This window comes from Sorghum bicolor, chromosome 7 (genome assembly GCF_000003195.3).
Source record: "Sorghum bicolor cultivar BTx623 chromosome 7, Sorghum_bicolor_NCBIv3, whole genome shotgun sequence".
Taxonomy (NCBI): Eukaryota; Viridiplantae; Streptophyta; class Magnoliopsida; order Poales; family Poaceae; genus Sorghum; species Sorghum bicolor.
In genome coordinates, this window is record NC_012876.2 from 7,663,555 (window position 1) to 7,691,164 (window position 27,610).

Here is a 27,610-nt window from a genome sequence, read left to right on the forward strand (position 1 = left end):
CATAAATATTCATAGAATATGTTTGAGATTTTTGAATTTGGGGGCATAATTTATCTGGACCTTTATTCTATTTTTCTAATATAAAACAAAATAAATTTTAATCTTGTACCAAAAAAATAACATTTAATCATATCAGATATATAGATGAGACGATATGGTGTCAAGCACATAGAAAGTATTAGCAGATGTGAGTTACCTTTTTTTCATTGCATTTCACTGAACTTGGCGTCCGTGGAGGTGTAGACATCTGCTCAGACTTCTGCATCTCCTAGCACTGCTTTCCCTCCTAGACAGACCCATAGGTATAGAGGTATATAGATATAATATTATTTTAAATATTTATTTTTCTTTAATATAACTTTATGGTGTAAATCTTATTATTTTTTCTTTTGATTACAACATAAAATATTTGGTTGGCCTTGGCCGGCTATGGGCCTTTGCCCTAGCCCACGTACGTACGGGTGTCATGTTTCTTCAATCTGATGACGTCCAGGACATATGAACGTTGGGTACGGCCACTGGTCGCTCTCAACGCTTCTCAGTGTTCACTGGCCGTCGGTCGTTGCGCTCGCTAGCTCGTTTGCACCCCTCACCCATATGTCATGGCTCCCTCGTGCTCCGCGATCCCTGCTCATCCTCTCCTCTCCTTTCCTCTCCTCCATTTGTGGGCTCGAACCCTGCTCCTCCCTTCAATCGATGGGCGGACCAGGCCAAGTGATGGCATGGGTGCCCTGGCCGTCGAGGGCAGCGGCATAGTCTGGCGGGCGACGCGGAGGCGGCGGCGTGGGCTCCCTGGGCGGCTTGGAGGCGTTATCTGATTTTTGTCGTTTTTTTCTCTGATTTCCTCTTTGATCTATTCATGTATGGATGGAGAAGGAATCGATTTTCGATGATTTTTGGTATTGCTCTGTAGGTCGGTAGATAGAAGAAACAACAAACTTATTGATGACTGATACTCTTTAAGAGTTAGTCTGAGTCGAGTTTGGATTTGATCGATGTCGTGATTTTGATTCGACATCGATCTGGCTCTTGCACCCTTGTCCATTTAGAAAATCCTCGCTATAGATTTGGGGACTGGATGAAATCTAGTTGATTTCGATTTGGAGATAGTTACGACACTTTAGGTGGTGTTCTTGATATTTTTGGATGTCATATACTTCGATCTATTCCTCTGGTTTTTTTTTTTAAGCTTCATTATAGATTTGGGGCACCATAGGAAATATGGTTGATTTCGGAATAGAGGAGGATCGGAGGAAATATGATTGATTTTGGAGTGGAGGTTGTTACAGAGTGGGTTGCTTCCATATTTGGAAAAGCTTCACTATGGATGGATTTGGTGACCGGAGAAAATCTGGTCATGTTCGGAGTGGAGAAAGGCCACCAAGGAGGACGGCGCGGACAGGTGGACGCGGACAGGCAGGTAGAAGAATAGGAAGTATAGATGGCCAAACGGGCCACACGGCACGAGCACAGAACGGCAGGTCGCGGCACGGGCACGGTTCGGCACGGGCACGATTTGGCACGCGTGCCTGCCGTGCCGTGCCTGACGTGCTACCGTGCCAGCCTCCCAGCACGAGCACGACACGGCTAGATCTGGAGCGTGCGGCACGGCAGCACGCCAGCACGAGCACCCCGACACGAGCACGAGAACGACACGGCCGCGTAACAGGAAGAAATGGACGGAGGAGATCGCTTGGGGAAGGGATTCAACGGCTCCCGTGCCTAGAGCGGGCTGATGGAGCGGGCCGAGGCCGTGCCAGCCGCTGGAGCGGGCCGTGCCCGTGTCGTGCTGTCGTGTGCGGCTTCCAACACGGGCACGGGCACGGGGGCATGCCGTGCCAGCACGGGCACGAGGCAGGCTGGGCCGGGCCGTTTTCGGACCGTGCTTTCTCGTACCGTGCTCGTGCCGGCCGATTAATCGGCCCGTTTGGCCATCTATAATAGGAAGGCAGACTAAAATTTTGGTTCTTTATAGATAGGTATAGAAACGCATAATGCAATCAGCTGGTACACAATAAATACGTTTATTCTTGCGGACACCCTCCGGTTGCATGACAGCATGAAACAATGGTCCATGAATGGCCACTGAATCGAATACATACGTACGGACTGCTTGAGCACCAGTAGTAGTAGCAGCAGCAGCTAGCTAGCTACTAGTTTCGATTCTTGATGGTGGGGCGAGCGTTGATGGTCACCTTGGCATCTGTGCGCGGCACGATAACGACGTCGACGGAGCTGTCGTCCTCAGCGTCGAGGTCGTACAGCACGTCGGTGATGCAGAGGGTGACCTTCCCCTTCCGCGTCCCGCCGCCGCCGGAGCCCGGCACGACGGCGAAGCTCCCGGCGTACTCCTTGTACTGCGGCCCCACCTGCGACGCCTTGTCCGCGGGCACGTTGATGGCGACGTCGAACTTGTTGTTCGCCTGCGGGTCGAACTCGATGCCGTCGATCACCAGCAGCTGCTCCTTCCCGGCCTCCCTGGCCGGCACAGCCACGGCCGGCACCTCCACGACCTGGCCCTTGGTCAGCGCGAGCGGGAACACCGGCGCCGCCGCCGCCTTCGCCGCGCCGCTGTCATCCGTGCCGTGGGGCACCAGCGACGTGATCTTGGGGCGCAGCCACGGCAGGTCCTTGTCGGCCTCGGCGTCGTACGTGTACCCGAGGTCGCGCGTGTCCAGGACGTCGCGGAACTTGACCCGGACCTTCCGGGGGCTCTCGACGTCGTCGTAGAAGACGAAGCTGGCGTCGAGCCAGTCCGTGTCCGTGAAGCCCTGCCCGCCGCCGAGCCTGGTGGACCAGAGGTGCCACATCCGGTCGACGTTGGCGTGGTGCGAGTAGAAGAGCGGGTCCCGCCCCGCCGTGCCCAGGAACCCCATGTCGTTGTTGCAGCTGTACACGCCGCCTTTGCTGTGGTTCGGGACGCCGCCGGAAGCTTCGCTGCAAGTCGCCGTCGCCGGCGTCGGCCCCGCCTTGCCGACCCAGACGTGCACGGCGGTGTGCGCCATCCGCTCCAGCGAGCCCATGCTGCTCGTGCTTGATCCCAGGTCGGTGCAGTACTTCTCGCCCAGGAACGACTCTGCTCCCTTGCGTACTTGCTGGGTGTACACCGTGCACAGGTTCTTGTTGACAAGTTTCTTGTATTCTTCGTCCTTTGGGCCACTGAAAGGGATGGGCTCGTTATCCTTGTCGTTGAGGTAGTCTAGGTCGATCAGGGCGTCGAGGTTGGCAGGGTTCCGGTTGGCGTCGTACAGCGGGTTGCTGGCCGTGGAGCCGGCGGCGCCGGCGTCGCGGAAGAGCGGCGGCACCACCATGCCGGCGGGGTGGTCCCAGTTCCAGAACGGCAGCGCGAAGGTGTCGTCGCCGATGAGGTCGCCGAGGGCGCGCTCGTAGAAGTAGATGTACATGCGGTGCCACGGCGCGAAGATCCACGAGAAGTGGACGTCGAACGTCGGGTCGTCCTTGGCCGCCGCCGTCGTCGAGCCGCCGGACGACGACGAGCGGTGGTAGCTGTAGTAGCTGTCGCAGTAGGCCTGGTGGATGGCCGCCTGCGCCGCGAAGCTCAGCGGGTTCGACTCCGGCAGCGCCTTCATCTTCGAGGTGGCCTCCTTGTACTTCTCCTGGTACTCCTGGCTCAGGAGATGCACCGGCTGCCGGACGCGCGTCACCTTCGTCTCCGGCGTGAAGTCCACCACGGGGGCCGTCGTTGATACCAGAGGGCACGGCAACGCCCCTTCCGTGTCCGTGCACTGCACGGTGTTCTCGTTCACCTTGTCGGACCTGGTGCACTCGGCAGCATCCGCGAGGCCCGGGTAACAGGCGAGCCCGGCGGCGACACCGGACAGGCCGCTGAGCATCACGTCCCGCCGGGGCAGCCAGAGGAGGCCGTCATTGTCGCCGCCGGTGGCCCTGCACGAGACCGTGCGGCGCCGCCGGAACCTGGCGGCGGTCTTCTTGGACGGGCATGCAGAGGGCGCCGAGACGAGGGGACTGGAGGTGGCGCAGGCGCTCGCCATGGAGCCGTTCATGTCTACGAGATTGCAGCGGTCTAGATTAATTTGGACGTCGTTGCCACACACATCCATCCACGCCCAAGGCAAGTATATATAGTGCAAGTGTGGACTACGTGGCCACGCACACCTCCTGCAAGCATATCCTCCAAGGTTCAGTGTAACAAAGTTTAGTTTTTGATGTTATAAAACATGTTGCCAGCGGTTGGGACCTTTCCCTCTCCGTTTCTCATGATCAATATAGTAGATGAAAGTAGAAAAACAAACAGACACAAGATAGGGAGACTATTCTTTATTCCTCTGAATATTGATGATTACAACATAGAGCTCCCACATATATATAATCCTGCCAAGTCCTAAGAGTTTTGGTAAGAGCCCACATACAAACGGACTAGGATTAGGATTCCTCCTTCTCCTTTCCTTCTAGGATCAAGTCCGTATGTTTTACAACACTCCCTCTTGGGCGATTACCACGATATGCACATGTCTCGTTAAAAACTCCATCCGAAAACCCAATAGGAAAAAATGGTTCTTGGAGAAAAGAGTACATCGCATCCGTTAATTGTATTGCACATGTTGTCTCATTAAAAACCTTGTGTGAGAAACCTTCAAGTAAAAACTCACATAGGAAAAAAGAGTACAACATTTAACCTTCATGGTCATGTATTCTTCAGGATATTCTATTGTTCATGAATAGATATTTATCTTCATGATTTATGCATAAACTTCAATGTTTTAGCAAATATGATCTACTTGATCTTGGTAATTCTAGTGGTTTACCTTCAAGGTAGATTTAATAAAAATATGCTCCCCCTCATAATGCCAAATTTTGAACTTTATTGTTTAAATCACACTGTTCACAAATGTGTGCTTAATCAATGGTATGCAGTACCACAATACTATATCTTTCAAAAGTTGGCTCATAATTCTTCTATGAATTATATGGGTATAAACAAGAGCAATATGCTTCATGTATAAATGACCACTTATTAGTTGTGCAAAACAAATAAAAATTATCTTCAGGGTAATAAATCCTTTCAGAGGATTATGGGGTAAATAACTTACAACATTTAATATCTTCTAGATAGTGCATCAAACTTATAATTCTTATTTAGTGGATTTTACATTATATATTCTATAAATCTTTGGGATTTTGATTATACCACTAAACAATAAATCCAGTCTTGCATTTGGTATTTAGGGGATAATTCAATTACCAAAATCACCATTATTCATATACCTTCTATGGTATTTAGAGGATATCAAAACTTTATTGCTAGCTTTACAATATACACTTTCTGAGTGTTTGTATGATATCTTCATGATATTTCGAATTCCTCAATTTATTTTTTCTCGGGTCTATATTCACTTCAGGGACTAATGGTGTTTTTCAAGAATCAACTGGAAAATCCTTCATGGATTAAATCCTTTAAGGACGTTCTCATTTCTATTGAATAATATTTCTCTTCTATGAGAAATATTCTCTACTACATGAGAGTTTATTATGTGATATACATAATGAGATAGTGTTATTCACTACAAAGTCATTCAATGACTATTCCTTCTAGGACATGCTTTTCTTGAGACTTCAATATTCATTCAGGAATATATTATTCCACCTTAGACTTTTTAATACTTAGTATGAGATTTAATTTCCATATGTTGCGATTTCTGTTCTTCAGAAACTATATGGATTTTCAGAATCCACTTTACTAACTGCATATTTCATATTTATTTATTTCATTTGCCAGAGATATTGTAGAACATTTAATTCTTCTTAGTAGGAGATTCAACCTCAATTGCTTTCTTCATTGACCCGATATAATCACTTCAAGCGACTTTGCCATGGACTTTGTTTTCCGGATCCGGGTTCTCATAAGAGAAACATTTGCAATTACAGAGGTAGCATTGTTGACAACTATTATTTTCTCCCAATACTCTCATAATTTGAGATTATCCTATCTCTTTGTCATTTTCTAAACAAGAGATAATTTATTGTTCTGCATACCCAACACTATGATGTGCGCGCTTATTGTGTTGGATTTCATCTTCATGATGATCCTCTTCATGAGGTGCCTAACCTTCTTCATGAGGTATTCTCTTCATGAGAATGGAGGAGTTTATTCTTATTTCATTTAACAAGTATACACTAAACTAGAATCCACAGGCGTCCCCGTAGATTTTAGCTTCATAGTATACACATTTAGTTTACTACTAGTAAACACAACTTCTTTTTTATAACTTCAAATTACTCCTCTCATTTTCAAAAATATCTGACATATGCTCTGCTTCATGCTTCACAAGAGCATTAGTCAAACTATTGTTTGATTTAGTGTGTGATACTATTCCTGCTTCAAGCTTCAAGGAATATTTTCTCTTAAGATCATTTTCCTTCTATGAAAATAATATTTGGCATTCAACATAGGCTTTCTCTCCCCCTAATGCCAATATTAGATCTTTAATAGCATACTTCAAAAGAAATCCCCTATGATGGGCTTAAAATAATTCAAATTCATGTATCTCCAACTACAAGTGGAGGCCCATTCATATATGCTATGATAAAATTTTATATGAAATATTCACGCACATATTTAGATATGGGGGTTATGATACATTATATGCAGTGAGCTAGAATTCATAAAGTGCACTTAAGAATGTTCAGCATTCCTATGAAATCAAGGATGTTCTCCCCCTGATTTGCACATATCATAGTTTATAAAACTATTTTATTATCTAGCTTCTTTATTCTTTAGCCTAAAAAATTTGATCCAAGTACTCATACATAAAAAATGGACCATATACTCCAAATGTATAAAGTACACAACATTCAAAATTACATGGAATTTCTTCAAGAATTTTTTAATTGCCATTAATGCAATATCCTCAAATGCCTTTTCTTAATAAATCCCAAATCGTTTAAGCGTGTTATCCACCATCTTAATTCCACAAAAATTCATCCCTTCAAATTGGGTTACTTCTCCATTTAGCTAATTTCAGTTTAACTCACTCCCCCTGATCTTAAGCCGCTTAGCTATAGACCAATATATTGCTTATGTATGCAACACATAAAAAGCAAAATATTTCTTAGTTCAACGGGAACTATATAGACATAGCGTACTAGCTAGCCAATCTAATTAAGCTTACTTGCAATTAGTGCAATGTAGAGAAAGTTAATTCTACCGGAAAAGACATGACTAGAACTTCAAGTCCTTATTAAAGATAGATTTATAAAGGCTATGCCTATTAAATATATATTATCCACACTTTCTTATGCCTTTACTTGAAATTCCTCTCTCTTTTCATGCCATAATTACTTCAAGTAGTAATATGCTTCATGCATCATCTATGATTAATCATTAATTTCAAATGTTTCATAGAATTTAATCATACTTCTAGTATTCAATGGTTGTGGCATGAAATACGCATGTCGTGTGTACTATTCAATGTACAGCAACATATTTGGGGTAGGACATAAACTTCTAGTTTTTTGAGCTAAAGTATTGAATACTTAGTTTATGGACTATACAATTTCTTGGCTAAATTGATCCTTACGAGATCAGTTCATAAGCCAGTATAGTCCAATCATTCATGTGCTTCTAGGAAATTCAATCTCCCTTCTACCTACATGGTAGTATTGCACAAAGAACGATAACCTTCATGGTTAATAAGGCTTATTTGTGGATAAAAATAATGCAACACTTATTTAAATAGGCAAATAACCAATTGTTTATATGTGAAACATATAATTTTAATTCATTCCATGTAAGATTGACACATATTACTGCAAGTAAAAATTCCAACTAAGAATATTATAAATGCTTGATATTAGTCTTCAAGCTAATAAAATAACCATTAACTCTTCTACGAGTTTATATAATCCACTTAATTCAACGGGAATTAAAACTTAAAGCACTGCCACCATTAATACTTCTGGATAGTAATTTCAGAGACCAAATAAATATATAAGCACATAATTTAAGTTCTTCTTCTAGAGAAACATTAAAAATTCATTACCCATTCTTGTATGTCTTAGCTTCTATGCTTGACATTTAGCATCTTTATGCATGCTTTATTTCATAATAGTAGTGATATGTAATAATGATCCTTCTAGTATGCAAGTCATATATCCTGGTTCATAGAGCTGTCTAAAAATTCTAACTCAACTTCTATTTGAGTAATTTCTGATGATAAATTTAAATACTTCATGTATTATAGTGCTCTTGGATATTCTATATACAAGAGAAATTTCTTCAAGAGTATTCACCGATAAAATCTTTATTTACCATCATGTCTTCTATGACATTTAATACAAAGCTTCGGGCCATTGTATTTATTTGTAGAGCAGCATATATATCTCATAGGGTGGGACATTTTCTAAAATTTCTCATGCATTGAGTACCACATGACCTTTGAGATTTATTATGGCCACATACTCATTCTTGAGAGTAATCAGGAAATATATATCCTAAATGCACTACACTTCAATGGTAGTGAAATATCCTACATGGATTTAATTTTGGCCATGCTATATGATTCTCTTATTCAAAGCAAATCCAGGATATTCCTTCTTCATGAAGGTATGCATATATCATATAACTGGAATCATTATGTGCATATAAATTTACTGCATGTAAACAAGTAGCAAGGTGCAAACAGATAGTGGTGGATGGTTAGCATACATCATCAGCCAATAGATGAATAAAATAGATGGGTTTATGTCTACATAATTTTTCTGCAGGAAAATTCAAAAAAAAAATCTCAATGATTTATTTGCCAAATAAATCAAATCTGTGAGACACTATGCAGTAGCGCTTGCAGATCATGGGGGACGCTACAAGGCACAACATCGATTTATTGATGGCACATACATTACACGTAATGCAAAAGGTAGTAGTTGTCAACATCCTGTCCCGTACTGTGGCGGATGATGTGCGACGCCCATTTAGCGAGCTGATCCCGCATGTGTCGCTCCTAGCTTCAAGCAGGGATAACGTGGCGACTGCGTGCACTGGTTACAACTTACATCTAGAAAAGAGGCGATGCAAGCCTGATCAAATATTCATCACTACTATATATATCATGACCACAATAAGAGACATGCATTCAGGCTATGTCAAGATGATCACGACGATCATGTGTGATCGGTTTCATGACGTACGTTTTTGTCATACATGTATATGAGTGTATGTGCATGTTGGTTGTGGGTGCATCGGAAGCAGCATGCAGGCTGCAATGCTTGCGTGTAAATTGTTCAGAGCTTGCCGACTTGCAGGCCATGTTGCTCGAGGAGATAGCAGTGGCATCATGCACTGCGAGTGCCCGTTCGGCGAGCTACCGACTGCTTGTTGATACTAATTTTACTGGTACGGATAGTGTTTATGCAATGCAGTAGTATACTACCATATGCACATATACAAGCTACTAGCTAGTTGGAGTCCACAAACAATACTAGTTGTGTACACAGAAGCTACTGGCTTCCCGAACAATATTATTATTGTCAAGCTCCCTTTATTTTATTAAATTAATCATAATCCACATGAGTTCGATCTTCATGCCGTTCAACTTAGGATTAGTCGACTTCATGCCGTGATGCACCCTGGTTTGTGGGTCTTCTGTACCGACAATTTTCTTTCCTTTTTCCTAGTTTGTTTTATTAACCCTCGTTGCAATATGCATAGCATGTACTATACGTGTATATATGTATATATTGCAAGTGTATATATATATATATATATAATTCAAAATATATATATAATTCAAAATATATATATATACCAGCTTGATGATCGGCATAAAAAAATATATCTGCAAGATATTTTTCGTACCTTATAGAGGATGTCAATTTGATCTACGTCACATACCGCGTAGGGTAGTGATTAGTAGATACATACCGCATAAGGCGTTTGACACTGTCGTAGATCTATATGCTTGACAGCGACGATGTATGTCGATGTAGTGTAGATCGGTAGTAGCGCTAGATCCGTTCCGCTAACAACTTCAGGATGTCGATGTCGTCGAAGTAGTCATGTCCGGGACGACGGCGGCATAAGTGTCGGCGTCGGCGGCGGCTTCCACGACGATGTCGATGTAGAGCTTGTCGTGCTGATAACGTGTTATAAAACATGTTGCCAGCGGTTGGGACCTTTCCCTCTCCGTCTCTCATGATCAATATAGTAGATGAAAGTAGAAGAACAAACAGACACAAGATAGGGAGACTATTCTTTATTCCTCTGAATATTGATGATTACAACATAGAGCTCTCACATATATATAGTCCTGCCAAGGCCTAAGAGTTTTGGTAAGAGCCCACATACAAACGGACTAGGATTAGGATTCCTCCTTCTCCTTTCCTTCTAGGATCAAGTCCGTATGTTTTACAACACTTGACACCCCTTGGGCTAAATGAGTCATAGTAGCTTGGAAAATTGGCCGAACAAGATTTTGAGACCTGTTGAGACTCTCTTCTATGTATAATCTATTTTGTTCTCTTATAGCATCTCTAGTACGTAGGAGCCCTCAAATCAGGGTCCTTACTTTTGATCTGAGGGCTCCCCTACTTTTAATGGCCCTAATTTTTCACATCTATACACCAGTAGAAGCCTTTTGAATCCATTCCAATAAACGCTGATATACATAGAATACAAGACACATATATACTCGGTATCCAGGTTAACTTAAGGTATATTGAGTGGCACATAAGGTGTGAATATGATCAATCATGCCATTAAAGGCATGTACAACAGAGAAACAGTTGTTGTCTGTAAGGCTAGTCTCAATGCATGTTTTATGAGAGTGTCATGCACATTAAATAGGGTGCCACATAAGCAAAATTGCTGACTTGGCAGTGTCATTAAATGAAGGAGTTTCATCAGATGAGAGAGGAGTTTCATCCCCATGAAACTCATGTGGCTCGGTTACCTAGTTTATAGTATTAGTAACTGTGCCATGAAACTATGCATTGAGACTGGCTTAAGTTCTTGAAATTTATAACACATATAACTTATCAAATAACTCGTACAACCCATAGACAGCTACTGTCTATTTGGTTCTCCACAAATTGGTTAATGCTTTTATGTAGCCATGATCAAATATGAATATCATTTCTATATATCATTATGTTACTAATTGATACTATACAAATTACAAAACAATTTCTTCAAAATATATGTAATATATATTTCATAAATCAAATATAACATAAATCTTCTTTCTCATAAATCAAATATTAAACTAGATATCAGTAACCGAAAATATTCAATAACTAGAATTGCAGGTTCCATATAACATGTTTAATTGGTTCTGGTCACAAGCAAAATTACTTACAGGACTAGCACTATCAAAGTATCCAGAGATGCATGGTTCATGCTTGTTGCCTGTATAATGTTGGTATAACTGTATTCTAGGTGTATTTCTTCTTTTATTTTTCTATAGAAAAACGGCAAGGTGACACTGGTGGAGGTTGACCCTCGGACACCGCCTGGATAAAGATGTCCCTCGGAGCAAGCGCCGCTGCTGTCCACTCATGAGACGCCGGCTCCCCTCTCTCACTTCATTCGGGGCTTGTTGCCGGCTCCCCTCTCTCACTTCATTCGGGGCTTGTTTAGGCCTTGTTTACTTCCTGAAAAATTTTGTAAATTTTTTCAAATTCCCCGTCACATCGAATCTTTAGACGTATACATGGAGTATTAAATATAGATGAAAATAAAAAATAATTACACAGTTTGGTCGGAATTGACGAGACGAATCTTTAGAATCTAGTTAGTCCATAATTGGATAATATTTGTTAAATACAAACGAAAGTACTACTATTCTTATTTTGCAAAATTTTTGGAACTAAACAAGGCCTTAGTTTACCCTGAAAAACAAAAAAAAATTAAGATTTTCCGTCATATCGAATTTTGCGATACATACATGAAGCATTAAATATAGACAAAAACAAAAACTAATTACACAGTTTGCCTGTAAATCACGAGATGAATCTTTTGATCCTAATTAGTCTATGATTAGACAATATTTGACACAAACAAACGAAAATGCTAAAGTAGGGAAATCTAAAAAAAAATTCGTATCTAAACAAGGCCTCAATATACATGCATATAGACGGCACTCTGGCGACTGTTGTACGTGCCTAAGGGCACTCACAATGCAAACTCTATCATAGAGTCTAAAGTTATTTATTACCTCGATCAATGTGGACTTAGAGTCTAAATAAGACTTGGAGTCTTATTTTTTCTACCTCTTTTTTCAATAAATATATTGCCACATCAGCAAAAATATAATAAATAATATGTAATTAATTGTTTTAGACTCTGTGATAGAATCTTACATTATGAGTGCTCTAAAACATATAGCAAATTAACTTGCCCCTAACGAGTGGCAATAGTTGACGGATGAAAACTTTTCTGTAGAGTCCACATCTCCACGCACCTCCATGCATGCATCAAAGCTAGAGCCCCTTGTGAAGTACTCCTGTACCACACGTGGTGGCAGCGGTCTTAATTAAAACATTTATCCCACACGTGGTGCGGCCAATCAGTACTCATCAACATTGCGAATGCATGTGGATGCTGCTTCCATTACTCCCTTCGAAAGAGGTTCGTTGCGGTGCAGGAGGTAGCTAGCACTCCTACTTGACGTTGAGGTGGACCATCGATGATATATTTGGCATGAGAAAGCACCAATCTTTTCTTTCATAAAACAGAAAGCGCCATTCTCAGGAGTGTATCGAATAGGTCGATCGTCGGTGCAGAGGCATCAGACAGCAGCAGGAGTTATATAGAAGAAGACATGTGTGCACAACAACTAACAACCGTGATTGTGCATTCGTACTTGCAGGGACAACAGGATTCGATGCAGTGACCGTGATTGGTTACTCCAGGGTCAGCGAGCCGGTATGGAGTGGCTATCCAGGCTCTTCCTAGCCATGATGATCTATGCACTTTGCTATGTTTAGTTGTCTTTGTTGTTGGTGTAGTACGAGACGATATCGTGTTTTGTTGCACGCATGCATCAGAGTTTTGAGTGTTTGACACATGAGCCCTTGCACCATGCGTGTATGAAGCTATCCTAGCTCGTGAAGGAAGGTGAAAATGAGAAGATGGAGGCGTGCGGGATGGAGGGAGCCAGGGGAATGGAATGAAGCATGCAAAACTTGCGAGGAGAGAAACCAAATACGACCATAGTGCACCATGCGATGCCAGACGGGGCTCTGGACGGTGCGAGCAAGGCAACAAATCACCCCCATAGTGTACGTCGTCCTCGCGAGATACGAAAACATGGCATCGTATATGCGGTGTGCAAAAGGTGTGCATGGCTTTAGTTGAGACTTTGCTGGTGTCAAATATATACCTTTTTGAGAAAAGGGTGGATTGCATTGCATCTAACACAGCAGGACCCTTATGAAGTATGAAATTACAAAAAACACACACAAGTCCTGGACATGGTCTCCCCTACTCATCTTCTTACTGCCGAAGCCACGGAGAATCGATGAGACCAGAGCAAGAATCTCCAAAGGAACCGTCGAGGTAAGTCCACTATGGGCCAACTCAAAATTTGAAGCCACTACAAACAGTATCCTGATCCCTGGACACCTGAAGATCATTGAACGAACTAGGAAGAGGCATCTTCCCCTACAAGGAGAAGCAGAAGCAACGGCACCACCGAGATCAAGACAGGGCTGGAGCAGCAACCCGAAGAAGAACTCTAACCAGGGGAGCAGAACCAGCTCCACCCCAATCATTATTAAAGTATAGACATACCTCAAAAGCACATCATTGGAAGCCATGCCAGAGAAGACTCGGAGGGACACAAACACCAGTGAAGCCTCACCACCACACCGGAGCCTTATTTACTTAAACTAAGCTATTAGGGCCTGTTTGGTTCCTCTTACTAAATTTTAGCCAGTTAAAATTAGTTCAACTACTCTTAGATGACTAATGAGACTAAAACGTTTTAGCTCTTTTTTAGTCAGTGTATTTAGAAGTTTAATTACTAAAGTGACTAAAGTTTAGCTAGCTAAAATTTAGCAGGGGAACCAAACAGACCCTTAGAGCAACTCTAAGAGCTTGACTAAAATTAGTAGTCAAATTCCATTGTTTAGCCATTTTGTAAAATATAAAACTTCTTAAAAAAAGTCCACAACAATCTTACTATTTTACAAATATATGACCATCGAACCAACCCCAAGCCACCCTCCCACTCCAACACCGGTGAGGAGCATCAGAGGGAAGGAGCCGGCCAACTCGACGGTGGGAAGCTCTTCCGCCTAGAGTCGCCGCTCTCTCCTGTAGCTGGGGCAAGACACTAGAACCCTCTCCAACTAGGAAGAGCCCATTCTAAAATATACCTAAACAGTGGATTGTGTTCGTTGGACTAGGGTCTTGTTTAGATGCGAAAAGATTTTGGATTTCGCTACTGTAGCACTTTCGTTTGTTTATGGTAAATATTATCTAATTATGGACTAACTAAGATCAAAAGATTCATCTCATGATTTACAGGTAAACTGTACAATTAGTTTTTATTTTTGTCTATATTTAATGCTTTATGTATGTGCCGAAAGATTTGATGTGACGGAAAATTTTGAAAACTTTTTGTTCTCGGGCTGAACTAAACAAGACCTGTAAACTTTGATCTTGGGCCTGAACTGCTGGTAACCTGCGTTCTCCAGTTGGGCCAGCTCAGGCAATCGGCCCAGCCACACACACTGCTCCTCCTAGTCCTCCTCCCCTCTTTCCCCCCATCTCTCTCCGCTGCTGCTCCGTCGCCAATCCCTCCTTCCCTTCCACAAGAAAGACACACCCTAGTCTCTAGCTCGCGCGGCTCGCCGGACGGATGGACCCTCAGCAGCCGGAACCCGTCAGCTACCTGTGCGGAGGTGATCCCTCGCTCTCCCTCCTTGCCTCCCTATCCATCTCTATTTGTCGCCACGGTTCCCGACCGGAACGCCTCGCCATGACTGATTATTATTTATTTATTTATTTATTTGTGTGTGTGTAGCAGGCAGCAAACATAAGGGAAACCATTTAATTTCCTTGTTTCTCACTTCAAAAATGTTTTTTAGGGGGCTTCTCTGAGGTTATATGTAGTAGATGTTGTACAAGAGGACTGAATTTGAACCCGTGGACATTGAGCACCTTCTTGAAGAACAAAGGGGGTTTTCAGTCCGGGAAATTAGGGAAGCCTTGATGGCTGAAATACGGGTCAAAATTGCAAGTTTTAGCGACTCCCTCACTTGTGTGGGATGTTTGGTTTCATCTCCAGTAGTTTCCTTGCTGTTATGGTGGGCAAGACATATGAGAGGCGCAAGGCTAGAGAGCAGGGCTGAGCATCAGCGTCCAGCTTGGCCCCGCTGGCCGCATAGCCTGCCTCAGCAACTAGTATGAGTCTAGGACTCTGGATTGGATTAGTTTAGGAAATCTTAGGAGTCTTAGAGTTTGTTTCTTATTCCATAATCCTAGTAAGAGTCAGTTTGTAATTGCCTATAAAAGGCTATCATATCAGATGAATAAAGATAGCCTGGGATTGTGTCAACTTGACACCCTTGGGCGCCCGGCGTTCCTCTGTTCTTCGCCTTGAGTGCCCTAACTCCTGAACGTGACGGCTCCCCGCCGCCGCCAACGAACACGCTCCAGCTCCCTCTACTCTCCGCCCTACAATCTACGCAGCAAGGCTAGGAACCGTACCACTTGCAGTCCTGCAAAATAATCAAGCTTCAAGCACAGAATTCCTGGTCCATATTCTGACGGGATCGAAAACTGCTTTTGTTTCAGATTGTGGAGCTGAGAACACGCTGAAGCCGGGAGATGTTATCCAGTGCCGGGAGTGCGGCTACCGCATCCTCTACAAGAAGCGGACCCGCCGAAGTACGGCTACTTTTACCCCTTCTCTCTTCAATTCCTATGCGACTTGTCTGAAGTGGTTGCTTGTGTTTTACCAGTGACTGGTTAGATTCTTTTCTACTTTCTGATTGGTATATGTATATAACTGGATACATCCTATACAGCTTCTGATAACTGGCTTGTGCTATTGTTACGTTTTTCCTCGGTATAGTTTGAACTTGTACCATGTGCTTTTGGAAATAGTATACAGCCATGTAAAATCTCTTGGCCTGTTATAAGAAGTTATTGCTTCCTTTGATCACAAATATAAGTCCGTCTAGTTTCTTCCTAAGTGAAACTTTTTTAACTTTTGGCTAGCAATATCTGTATTCTCTTAAATTACAAGAATTATACTATATCATAATATACTTTCCATAATGAATATATTGACGTCAACCTTGTACTTTCAATCTATCTTAAATTTTATACATTGATAGTCAGAGTTAAAAAAATGGTTTGACTTAGGACAAACATAGATGGACTTATATTTGTAGTTGGAGGAAGTATATCTTTACAGACCACTCTCGAGTAGCTCAAGCACAGTGTCATTGAGTTGTCCTGTGGTTACCTATCCTAACTGAGGCCAGAATTCTTCCCTCTGTGTATCTCTATGTGCTGTACAAAGTAGATATTGCCTATTGAACTTGGAACGGATTATTTATTTTTAAAAAAAACTTTTATGGTTACAGAATGCCTGTTTGTATAATTCATTGTTGGGTTTTAACCAAGACCCAGTTTGTTAGTCCACCATTAGATGACTGTTTCTTAGCTAGCTTTGCTGAAACTCTGTGTGTACAAAAGAACTGATTTATGTGGCCTATTTTATACTACTGTTGAGAATATTGCTGTACTGTATTTGTTGACTGAACTAAAACCTGACCATGGAAACCCTTAACATGTTGCACTTCATTAAATTCTCAGGGGAAACATGTTGCCACAAGTAAAACTAGCTTTCACATCCCAATTTCTTTAATTACTTAATCTTGAAGTAGATCCATTCCTATGGTTGTGCTGTTTAGAGCTCTATGTTGCTTAATGACTAGGGTCTTGTCCTCCTAGATAAAGTTATACTCATTACTAGTTGTATTATGACAAGTGGTGGAAGCAGTCTCTGCTCACTACTCTCATGAATCATGATGTTGTTTACACTTACTGAATTTTTCTACCTGGTAGTTAGTTATTGTACCCTTTCTAAATATATGGTTATGTTTTTTGTTCATTAGCTGTCAATCATAGTGCTCCGACATCTAAGAATGTAGTCTTCTGTAAAGCAGTTTGGTTCTAGAATATTCATGAATCATAATTCACTTTAATGATTCATGTTTGACTGGTAGTCAGCCTCGACTGGTTTATATGCTCTTACATATCTACTGTATTTTTGGTAGTTAGATGATCACAATACGTATGCTTCCTTCCTAGAGGCTGGTTAACACTCCCAGAAAGGATTTTAGGCAATGGTCCATTGATGCTGATGCAAAAGAGCTTTCTTTTTTTGGTCTGCTTGTAGAAATTGCTTAACTATGCTCCTGTACATATGTTGAAATGTTTAATTGCATTGTTGTTGCTCCAGTTCCACCTTCATATATGTGTTGGATGTGTTTTTTTTTAAATCTTCTCTCTCTTGAAGTTATTATTATATACAAGATTGAGAATATGTAATATGTTTATGGTGAATACCCATGCCTCCGAACAACCTTAACAACCATGGTAATCTATGGAAATTTTTGGACATTTATGACTGAGCTGCCCACTGACACTTGCTTCCACCCTTTTCTTCTGGAAAACTTGTTTCCACAATAAAAGTTTGCCCACTGGACATGCTGTGATGCAAGGGGTCGTGCTATCTTTTAAAAGAGAAAGGGATGTGGCAGGTAGAGGGTATGCAAGTTGTTTTTTAGTTGGGAGATAGGTAACATATCACAGAGAGGAGGGGGGGAGGGGGTGCTTGACGTTGACATGAAAGTGTGATTGAGGAGCAGAAAATTTAGGGTTGCTATCATGGGATTTCGGGTGAGGCGTAGTAGTTTTTCTAGATGGCGTTTGATTTGCAAAAGTAGCTTGATACTTTGTGTTCTGTTACAGAAAATGTATTGTTTGTTGTGACTTGTGAGCATTCTACATTTTAGCCCGTGGTGTCATTATTGGCTTCCTTTGTGCATGTCATTGACTCATTGTTACTGTGATTATGAAAAGGCAACAACCAGATGGTTTATAAGGCATATACATGTCTGTTGGAAGAAATGCAGGCATATTTTTTCTTCGTAACACTGAAACCATTTCACACTGAAAATGTAGCTAAACCAATTTGAGAGTAAGCTCTCACTATGTACTCTAATCAACGAAGCATTTATGCATGGTCCATTGTGCTACTAGATACTATTTTTTTTACAGTTCCTGTTTAAACTGAACAAACCACCCTTTTCTTTCTATCATTGTAATCACTTCCCAGTTCCCAGTGAAAATTGTAGGTGGCCCAAGTTGAGAATAAGCTCTAGTAGTTGCTCTAAATTACTAGTATGATTGCTCCATGATACTACTGGATGCTAGATTTTGCATCTTGGTAGTTTAAAATGATTTTTTTCTCGCTCTCTGATCCATTATACTTGTCTGATCAATACCGCTCTTCTCTTCTTCTGTATTGGCAGTTGTTCAGTATGAGGCACGCTGAAGACAAGGGAGCAACATGCTATATGCTGTGTAAGGTGTTGGTTGTGCCTCTAGCAGTGTAACAAGTGTCTTGGGAGAATGACTCCTGGGAAATAGAATTACAATTACTATGTGTGTAACCAACCGTGCATTGAACTTGGTCTGAAAGTGCTGAAACGTTCGAGATTTTCAGAGACTTGTGTTGAAGCTACATGATTGATACGTTTTGACCTCTGGCAGGTCAGGTCCGAATTTTCTACGCTTGCACTACTGTTAATCTGCTGGCCTTTGCCATACAGCAGCAGTTACGGCACAGTGGTTTCAAGTTTTCAACCATGTTATTTTGCCACGTGTCGTGGTCGCGGGTACCATTGGTAACTCGGAATATGCTTGGATACCCGCGATGGCACGAACCATATGTGTCAGCATCGCAAGTCTGTCTGTGTGGGTGGCTGGGTGCCATCCACGATTGCTTTCAAATCCTCGAGTGGTAGTGTGATATCCAACAAAACAGTGTGGGCCTTAAAATGCTCCATGTTTGGATGTGACTTGCAAGTATTCGTTGGAGATGTATATCTCTACTATAATTAAAATCTTCTCTAGGCAAATCTTATCTGCAAGATCAACGACTCACAGCACATATCCTACAGATTTAACGGCCTAGATTAGAAGTATGATCACGACCTTACACACCCTCAGCCTCGCGTCAATCACACGTCACACAAATTCAACACGCGTGCGGCTCCGTCGCCCGCCGCGAGCGCGGCCGCAGCTCACCCGGCCGCCGCTGCCCGCCCCGGTGCTGCGCCCCCCACCACGCCGGCCGGAGCTGCGCCAGTCCACTCGCCCGCCCATACTCGCAACGCGCTGCTCGACCATCGCCCGCCACCCGCCGCCTGGCGTGCCTCCCGCCGCGAGCGCAGCCGCAGCTCACCCGGCCGCTGCTGCTCGGCCATTGCCCGCCGCCCGGCGCGCCGCCGGCCCCGAGCGCGAAGCCCGACGCGCGTGCGGCTCCGTCGCCCGCCGCGAGCGCGACCGCAGCTCACCCGGGCGCCGCTGTCCGCCCCGGTGCTGCGCCGCCCGCCGTGCCCGCCGGAGCTGCGCCAGTCTGCTCGCCCACCCGTCCTCGCAGCGCGCTGCCCGACCATCGTCCGCCACCCGCCGCCGCCCGGCGCGACACCCGCCGCCCGGCGCGCCGGCGGCCACGAGCGCGACGCCAGACGCCGGTGCCAGAGCCGCGAGACCGTCGCCGTGCCCCGTCCGTCCGTCGCCGTAGACGGAGAGAAAGGCATCCATGCAAATAGAAACTTTTTACCGTGTTCACTTTGTAAAACTGCTAGAGAGAAAAATTTTCTGATTTGGTTTGATTAATTACGAGAAAGTTTTGTATTCACTTTGCAAATAGCCCCAGGAAAAAAAATCATGCTTATGGTGATTTTACTAAGTTAGAATACTAAATTGTTGGAGTGAGATCTTTTTTTGACTTGCCAAATAAAATAGCGACTTACTAAAACTAATGATTGCTAAATAAATCTTCATATCATAACAGTAAAAGGGGTGGTTGCTGCTTTTGTTGACCATGGTGGCATAGTAAGCGGATCCATACCAATTTAAGAAGATTCATGATTTTTTTCCATGCTGCATTTGATTGTTTCATCTATTTTATCTTTCATAGTTTCTGCTTCAGATTAGTAAAGAAGTAATATCTTGTCAATGGCTTTAGTATTTGCATGAGTTTGTTCATGCAGTATGTTATTTCACTTGAATAACATAACCAGTTTGATGTGAGAATAGATGAGGCTCGTTAGCTTTTTTCAGTCTAAATTACCAGATTGTCACATCAATTTATCAAGACTTGGAATGGTCTCAGTTTGAGTATTTGTGCAATACAATTATACAAATTGCTTATAGTAAAATATTCTATCTGGTGATTGCTAAATTTTGACATGGTAAATGTGTTCCTGAATTACAAAAGTTGATGCTAATTTAGTCTTCAATATTCACGCTTTAATTTGTGGTTTTGCTCCTGGTTCAGTATTCAAAACTGAAAATTTATCGGAACTTTGATAAACTTGGCAGATAGTCCTATCAGTGTGAGCACCAGCCAAAAATAGAAAGAATATAATATTACACACTAGAATGCCAACTTTATATCTACCCTTAGTTCGTGATGGGAGAATAAATAAATTCTATATGTATGTTCTCTTATCTAGAGCAGTTTTGTACAATGATCTATTCCATCTGAAACTTCTGAACAGGTGTATTTTAATTTTCCTTTAGCCTTGTGTATAATTTAGTGTTTGCTTGTCTTCTTGTTATTGCGTGATAGACTGATTTTGTCAGGCATTTTCTATTTTATTATTCATTTAATCGATCTCTACAATTTTGTTTTTTTTTGCTTGTTTGTCCAGGTAGGTACGCCTACACTAACTACAATCAAGTATCTCATTTTTTATGGACTTGTTACCGAGGTTACAAGACAAATGATGGGTATTTGTAGATCAGCTGTATTTCTCAACTTTTCTCCATAGCATTTGTTAAAACCAAATATATGTTCTCAAATGAAGTGCCGTAATTTTCATATAGACTTTTTTGTTAGTGGAGTAGGTTTGTTTTTTTGTTTTATGATTTATTTTAGTTTTGTAATTTTTTTCTAAATATCACCGTAGCGTTAGCACGGGTAATATACTAGTAGTAGTAAGTAGTAGTAAGTAATAATCTGTTGGAGATGTCCTGTCCTTCAATTACCCCCTCAATTTTCTCTAAAGGTTGCGTGTAGTCTTGAACCAATAGTTAGTTGTACAATATGTATGTAAATTTTGGGCCTCATTTACTTCTACCCAAAACCTAATTTTTTAAAAAATTTCCTATCACATCGAAGACGCATGCATGGAGTATTAAATATAGACGAAAATAAAAATTAATTGCACAGTTTGATCGAAATTTATGAGACAAATTTTTTGAGTCTAAGATTCATCAACTAAACAAACGAAAGTGCTACACTATCGCGAAATTTTTCCCTTCATCAACTAAACATGGCTGTCATTGTCGGATTCATTCATGAATAGTACACGTTCAGTCTAAAATGTACTATTAGAATAGATTGATACAAGTTAGGGCACTTCCAATATAGAAATCATCATAGTTTTTATAGAAATTAATTGTAGTGTCACCTAAGCATTTTACTGATGTGGCAAGGTAGTTATTCAAGAGAGAGAGCAAAAATCATAAACCATGTTTATACGAGATCCAAGACATAAAGTGATATGATTGGTTGAGAATGGAGAGAGAATGAATGTGATCGGATAAAAAGTCATTCGATACAAACTATCCATTGAGACTATTGTTTCTATATATAAGGGGTGTTTGGAAGTGCTCCACAAACTCCATCGTGGAGCAGCTCCACAAAAAGTGGAGTTTGTGGAGTACTTCTTTAGATGCTCTCACAACTCCACCCTTTTTTCTCGAACTGAGTGCGTAGAGCTGAAACCGTTTGGCTAAAAAACGTGGAGTGGAGCTGAAAAACGTGGAGCAGAGCAGTTCCAAACCCCCATAGTGTGTATAAAAATTAATAGGTATAGAAACTACATATAATTTCTAGCATTGAGACTATCTTGTATGTATAAAAAATAGAGAAAATGTGTCACACATGATATTAGTATGAGCATTTCTACATATTACTAATCTCAAATTTTTGTCACATACTGTATGGTGTAGTAGTCTCTGAAACTTCGATGAAGATCCTAGCTTTGACAACAGTGGAATCCAATGCAACGTCGTCATGGAAGACGACGGTTTCTTTAACCTTTTTTTGTTTATTAAAATAAAATATAAATAGCATGAATAAAAAGGTTCCAAGTTTAGGCCTTATTTAGATCTATTTTTTTTTGGATTTTACTAATGTAGCATTTTCATTTGTATTTGACAATTATTATCTAAACATGACCAATTAGGTTTAAAATATTCGTTTCGCAAATTACATATAAATTATATAATTAGTTATTTTTAATCTGTATTTAATGTTTCATGTATGTGCCGTAAAATTCGAAGTGACGGTGAATTTTTTTTAGATGTAACTAAAACAAGGCATTGGTTTATTTGCTTGGTGGGACACGCAAGCGCCAAGCGGAGGCAAGACGGACTCTATCCGCCCAATCCAATCCAATCTAAGGCAAGTCTCCTCTCGCGGTGGGAAGGGGGTGCGAAACCGACGTACGTTAGCGCTTGCGTGCGCGTAGCATTTATTTAACCAAGCAAGCAACTCACCCCAATCCAATCTCCTCCCCCTCCCGGCCACCACAATTTCTTCGCCTTCCTCTCCGCCGGCAATCCCACATCCAATCAGCCGCCGCTCCAGCCTTCCATCCATCCATCCGGTGAGCGCCCGCCGCCCTCAGTCGATTCGATTGACTCCCACCTCTCCCCCGCGCCTCCTCGTCTCGTCTCCCTGACCCGTCGACCCGATCTGTTGTGTTCCAGGTCGCTGCTCTGTGAACTCCGCCTGCGATCCAGGAGACCAAGAGGAGGAGGAGGAGGAGCGATGGCGAGGAGCTCGTTCAAGCTGGAGCACCCCCTCGGTACGTCTCCCTAGTCCCCCGATCCCCTCACCCGGGGGGAGGTTCACCTGTTTGTTGTTGTTGTTGCTGCTCGTGCTAGGGTTTCGGTCGTTTCGCTGGTACTGGTAGACGCTGCTGCGTGCGAGACCCATCCTTCAATCAAATTCGCCGAGTTGTCTACGTTGATCGAAACTTTGTAGGGGGTGTTCGTCTGTGCTACCGTATCACGGTTTTGCGATCCTGTGGTGGTTAGATAGATGAGTTTTTTTTAAAAAAATATAGTTTCCTACGGACAGCTTCGCCCTGTAGGCTGGATTGTAGTAACTTGATGATGGCTGCAGTTAAATTCGCTAGGCGATTCGTAGGCTGTGCCACCCACAGTTTGCTGTGTTGACTCTGATCAAAATCTCTGTTTGTACCAGCCTAATATGATCCGACAGAGTTCATGCCAACCTCAGCAACTAGTAAATTCCAACCTCTGCATTTGCTTCTCTTAATTGCTACATTCTCTGAACGTGTTCTCAAGTTGTAAATCTCCAGGCTCCATCTATCTGTAGTTTTATTGGCCGTGTTTAGTTGGTGTAGTGAAAAATTTTGTGACACTGTAGCACTTTCGTTTGTTTGTGGTAAATATTGTTCAATCATGGACTAACTAGGCTTAAAAGATTTGTCTCGTCAATTTTGACCAAACTGTGTAATTAGTTTTTATTTTTGTCTATATTTAATACTCCATACATGCGTCTAAAGATTCGATGTGACGGGGAATCTTGAAAAATTTTGGGTTTTTGGGTGGAAGTAAACAAGGCGTTTGGCTTTGTACCTACATCCACGGGATGGTTGGTCTGTTTCGAAATGTATCCTCTTGAATGACTGAATTCTCATCATACATGTGTTTTATGTCGCAGAAAGGAGGCAAGCTGAGGCTAACCGCATCAGGGAGAAGTACCCTGATAGAATCCCTGTAAGCCTTCTTCAGTATCTTTTCCCACGTCCTCTGCTTATTTCCATGATAGCTTTTGTTCTCATTGAAATCGGATTTCTTGTAATGTAGGTCATTGTTGAGAAGGCCGAGAGGAGTGACATCCCAGACATTGACAAGAAAAAGTCAGCTCTTACCCATTTCATGAATATTTTTTTTTCTTAAAGTTGTCTTAGCAATTTCTCTCATTGTTTGTCAAACTCTTCATAATGCAAAACTGTTGGCTATGGGCATTTTCCTTGTGCCAATCATGCCTTTAAAGTTGTTTATCTCTACTAGTAGTAAGTCCCAGACACTTGGCGTCCCAACCAAGAGTCTGTTTCTTCTGCATGTTGCCATCTACAAATTGATTGCTTACTCCATTAGCATATCCTTTGCTTGTATATTCTTCCAGCCCCGTAAAGCGAACTACCAGCTACTCCAATTTTTGTATGGCTCCTGATATGCTATTGCTTGCAGGTACCTTGTCCCTGCTGACCTCACAGTTGGACAGTTTGTGTATGTGGTGCGGAAGCGCATCAAGCTCAGCGCTGAGAAGGCAATCTTCATCTTCGTGAAGAACACCCTCCCACCAACAGGTACCCAAGAGTGTTTCCTCTGTTGCCATACCGTTGGGGAAAAAACCAAAACAAAAGCTACCACGGTGCCCGCCCTAACATTGTGGTTGCCACATTTGGTCCCTGCAGCCGCTCTGATGTCCGCCATCTACGAGGAGAACAAGGACGAGGACGGCTTCCTCTACATGACCTACAGCGGCGAGAACACCTTCGGGCTGTTCTGAGTGGAAGCGCCGCCGCCGCGATGGATCGACATTGGACAATGAAACCCCCTCCTGTAAATACTTAATAGGCATCTCAAGAACCCTGTGTACATAATCTCAAGAATCTGTGCGTCTAGCAACTCTCTGTCTTTCGAAAGCATCGAAGCATACTACAATATGCTAAACACGTTTAAGTAATAGTACTCAGTCAGCTCTCTGGGTTGCTTCAGAAACCCTGTTAAAAAAACCTGCTGTGTCATCCGTGAACTTATCGATGTGACAAAGTAACATGAGGGGTGCCAGCGGTGATTCCACCCATGTAGGCAGATGTTACCTGCTGTTTGTTCATTAACTGGCCCTCGTGCCGGTGGCACCGACTGATGGGTGACGGTAACCCACCGGCATCATGCATGCCGGCGGTGGCGAAGGGCACCGGCATGCATGCAGCCGGTGGGCGGTGGCGATGGAACCGCACCGCACCGCGCGGCAGGCCGGAGAACCTGGACGTTGTGGCAGGAAGGATGAAACCCGTGTGCAGCAGGCACGGTGGTGCAGAAAGACCAGCATGTGTTTGAGCACTGTATCGAATCATTGTAGATAGTAGATGGAATGCTGTAATTTGATTCGAAATCATGCGGTGCTGTTAGCTGCGGGAAGAGCGAATCTTGGTTCTGCGACCATATTAAATTCCTTGCTATACAGATGATACGTCTGATGCATCATATAATACATTCGGCCTTAGTTTGCAAAATTTCAGTACATGCATAGAACACTAAATATAGATAAAATAAAAAATTAATTACACAGTTTATCTGTATTTTGCGAAACGAATCTTTTAAGCTTACTTAGTCTATAGTTGAATAATATTATTACCAAATACAAACGAAAGTATTATAGTAGCAAAATCTAAAATTTTTTGTGAACTAAAGGAGGCCTCATCTCGCGAGCGAGAACGTCAGTTTTGGTATGATAAGATGACTCTGTTCCTCGTACTTAGACTAATTAATTATGTGTTTTCATCATCAAATCAAATAAAAAAGGTGGCGATGGATCGAGATATCAGCTTATTCCTGTTGAAACAAACGAAAGTATTGTAAGCCTGTTCGTTGATCTGAAAAATCATGATTAAGAATATTGTTCGCTAATTTATTACGAGAGAAAAATACTATTACCCGTAGAAAAAGTACAGACAAGCGAATGGAGCCCGTATCAGGGTAGATGGCAGATCACCTCGTTACTCGGCCTTGTTTAGTTCTATTTTTTTTTTTACAAAATGGACATTGTAGTACTTTCGTTCTATTTGACAAATATTGTCTAATTATAGACTAACTAGGCTTAAAAATTCGTCTCGTAAATTACAGACAAATTGTGTAATTAGTTATTATTTTTATCTATATTTAATACTTTATGTATGTGCCGTAAGATTTGATGTGACGAGAAATCTAATTTTTTTTAAAAAAAAAAAATTGGAACTAAACACGGCCAGAACAACTGGCCTCCTCACTACCTACTCCGTTCCAAAATAACTGTTGTTCTCGCTTTCCAAGAAATAACTTTGATAAAATATATATATTAAAAGATATTAATATTTATGTTACATAATTAGTATTATTGGAAAGATTTTTAAATCTAGTTTTTTAATAAATTTATTTAGAGATATAAATATTGCATGTATTTTTCTATAAATCGAATTAAACTTTTAATACGGAAACCGAAAATGACGCTTTTTGTGACGGAGGGTGTATTCGCAGCAGGTGGTCAGGATCTGAGAAGCAGAAGGCACCCGCACAGGCACAGGCACAGAAAAAAGTACTCGAGCGGCAAACATCCGCCGTGCTGTGGGCGTTGCAGCAGGCTGCATGAGATGAGCACTGCAAACATCCGCCGTGCATGAGATGAGTTGAGCACTACTCTTCAGGCCTTGTTTGGTTGCTGGGACATACGTGGGAAGTATTAAATATAAATTATTTATAAAATGAAAAATATAGCTGGAAAATAATTTATGAAATAAATTTTTAAATCTAATTAATTTATAATTGGACATTTGCTATCAAATCAAACAAAAATATTTCAATACCTATTAAACTTTAACGCTCTATCCAGCCAAACGTGCCCTGCCTCTGCCGCCCTCCAGATTCGCTCGCTGCGCTGCCCTCTCTGGGGAAAATTTTGCAAAATTTTTCAGATTCTCCGTCACATCGAATCTTTAGACGTATGCATGGAGTATTAAATATAGACGAAAATAAAAACTAATTACACAGTTTCGTCGAAATTGACGAGACAAATCTTTTGAGTCTAGTTAGTCCATGATTGGACAATATTTATCAAATACAAACGAAATTGATACTATTCACATTTTGCAAAATATTTTGCAACTAAACAAGGCCTGGGTACCCTCATCACTGCCTGGACAGACATGCATGCATGCATCTCACTCTCACGGTATACATCTCTCTCTATCCTCGTTGAATGTTGCCAATAAATACCACCCCCAACCTCCCCGTCGCCAACAACTCGCTCGCTGCCTCAGCTCCTCGTCCATTAATGCCCTCATCATGCGTCGCCGTCGATCGCCGCCGCCGGCTTGCACCCTGCATTTCCCGGCCGGCCTGCTTGCGCCGCCGCCGCCGCCGCTTCTTCATGCTTCGCTCTGTACGTCGCTGCTCTCTCGATCTCTTCTTCTCCAGCTAGCGTGTTGCAAAGGATCGGAGCCTAAGGTAATGCAATGCATCCTCGCTCGTGCATGCAGTGCAGTGCGATGCGATGCAAAATGCAGAATGCAATGG

The 27,610-nt window shown here is 42.3% G+C and overlaps 3 protein-coding genes across 3 annotated transcripts; 2 read left to right on the plus strand and 1 right to left on the minus strand.

Annotated features, from left to right (window-relative positions):
• LOC8071140 (polyphenol oxidase I, chloroplastic) lies at positions 1,952-4,055 on the minus strand. Its single transcript, XM_002445130.2, has one exon. It carries the CDS (start codon positions 4,023-4,025, stop codon positions 2,154-2,156), a length of 1,872 nt encoding a protein of 623 aa, XP_002445175.1. The 5' UTR covers positions 4,026-4,055; the 3' UTR covers positions 1,952-2,153.
• LOC8085014 (DNA-directed RNA polymerases II, IV and V subunit 12) lies at positions 14,723-18,781 on the plus strand. Its single transcript, XM_002443943.2, has 3 exons — positions 14,723-14,880; positions 15,776-15,868; positions 18,529-18,781. The coding sequence occupies exons 1-3, from the start codon at positions 14,838-14,840 to the stop codon at positions 18,549-18,551; spliced, it is 159 nt and encodes a 52-aa protein (XP_002443988.1). The 5' UTR covers positions 14,723-14,837; the 3' UTR covers positions 18,552-18,781.
• Positions 22,653-25,142, plus strand: LOC8071141 (autophagy-related protein 8C). Its single transcript, XM_002443944.2, has 6 exons — positions 22,653-22,905; positions 23,009-23,106; positions 23,991-24,046; positions 24,137-24,189; positions 24,524-24,642; positions 24,751-25,142. Exons 2-6 carry the CDS (start codon positions 23,070-23,072, stop codon positions 24,843-24,845), a joined length of 360 nt encoding a protein of 119 aa, XP_002443989.1. The 5' UTR covers positions 22,653-22,905; positions 23,009-23,069; the 3' UTR covers positions 24,846-25,142.

What these genes read in the sequence shown, in the direction of transcription:
- LOC8071141 (XM_002443944.2), top strand. Translation starts at nt 23,070, where the DNA reads ATGGCGAGGAGCTCGTTCAAGCTGGAGCACCCCCTCG. An exon ending in CAAGCTGGAGCACCCCCTCG is followed by an intron (nt 23,107 to 23,990) that starts GTACGTCTCCCT and finishes TTTATGTCGCAG; the next exon opens with AAAGGAGGCAAGCTGAGGCT. An exon ending in GAACACCCTCCCACCAACAG is followed by an intron (nt 24,643 to 24,750) that starts GTACCCAAGAGT and finishes TGGTCCCTGCAG; the next exon opens with CCGCTCTGATGTCCGCCATC.
- LOC8085014 (XM_002443943.2), top strand. Translation starts at nt 14,838, where the DNA reads ATGGACCCTCAGCAGCCGGAACCCGTCAGCTACCTGTGCGGAG. An exon ending in CGTCAGCTACCTGTGCGGAG is followed by an intron (nt 14,881 to 15,775) that starts GTGATCCCTCGC and finishes CTTTTGTTTCAG; the next exon opens with ATTGTGGAGCTGAGAACACG. An exon ending in CAAGAAGCGGACCCGCCGAA is followed by an intron (nt 15,869 to 18,528) that starts GTACGGCTACTT and finishes CTGTATTGGCAG; the next exon opens with TTGTTCAGTATGAGGCACGC.
- LOC8071140 (XM_002445130.2), bottom strand. Translation starts at nt 4,025, where the DNA reads ATGAACGGCTCCATGGCGAGCGCCTGCGCCACCTCCAGTCCCCTCGTC.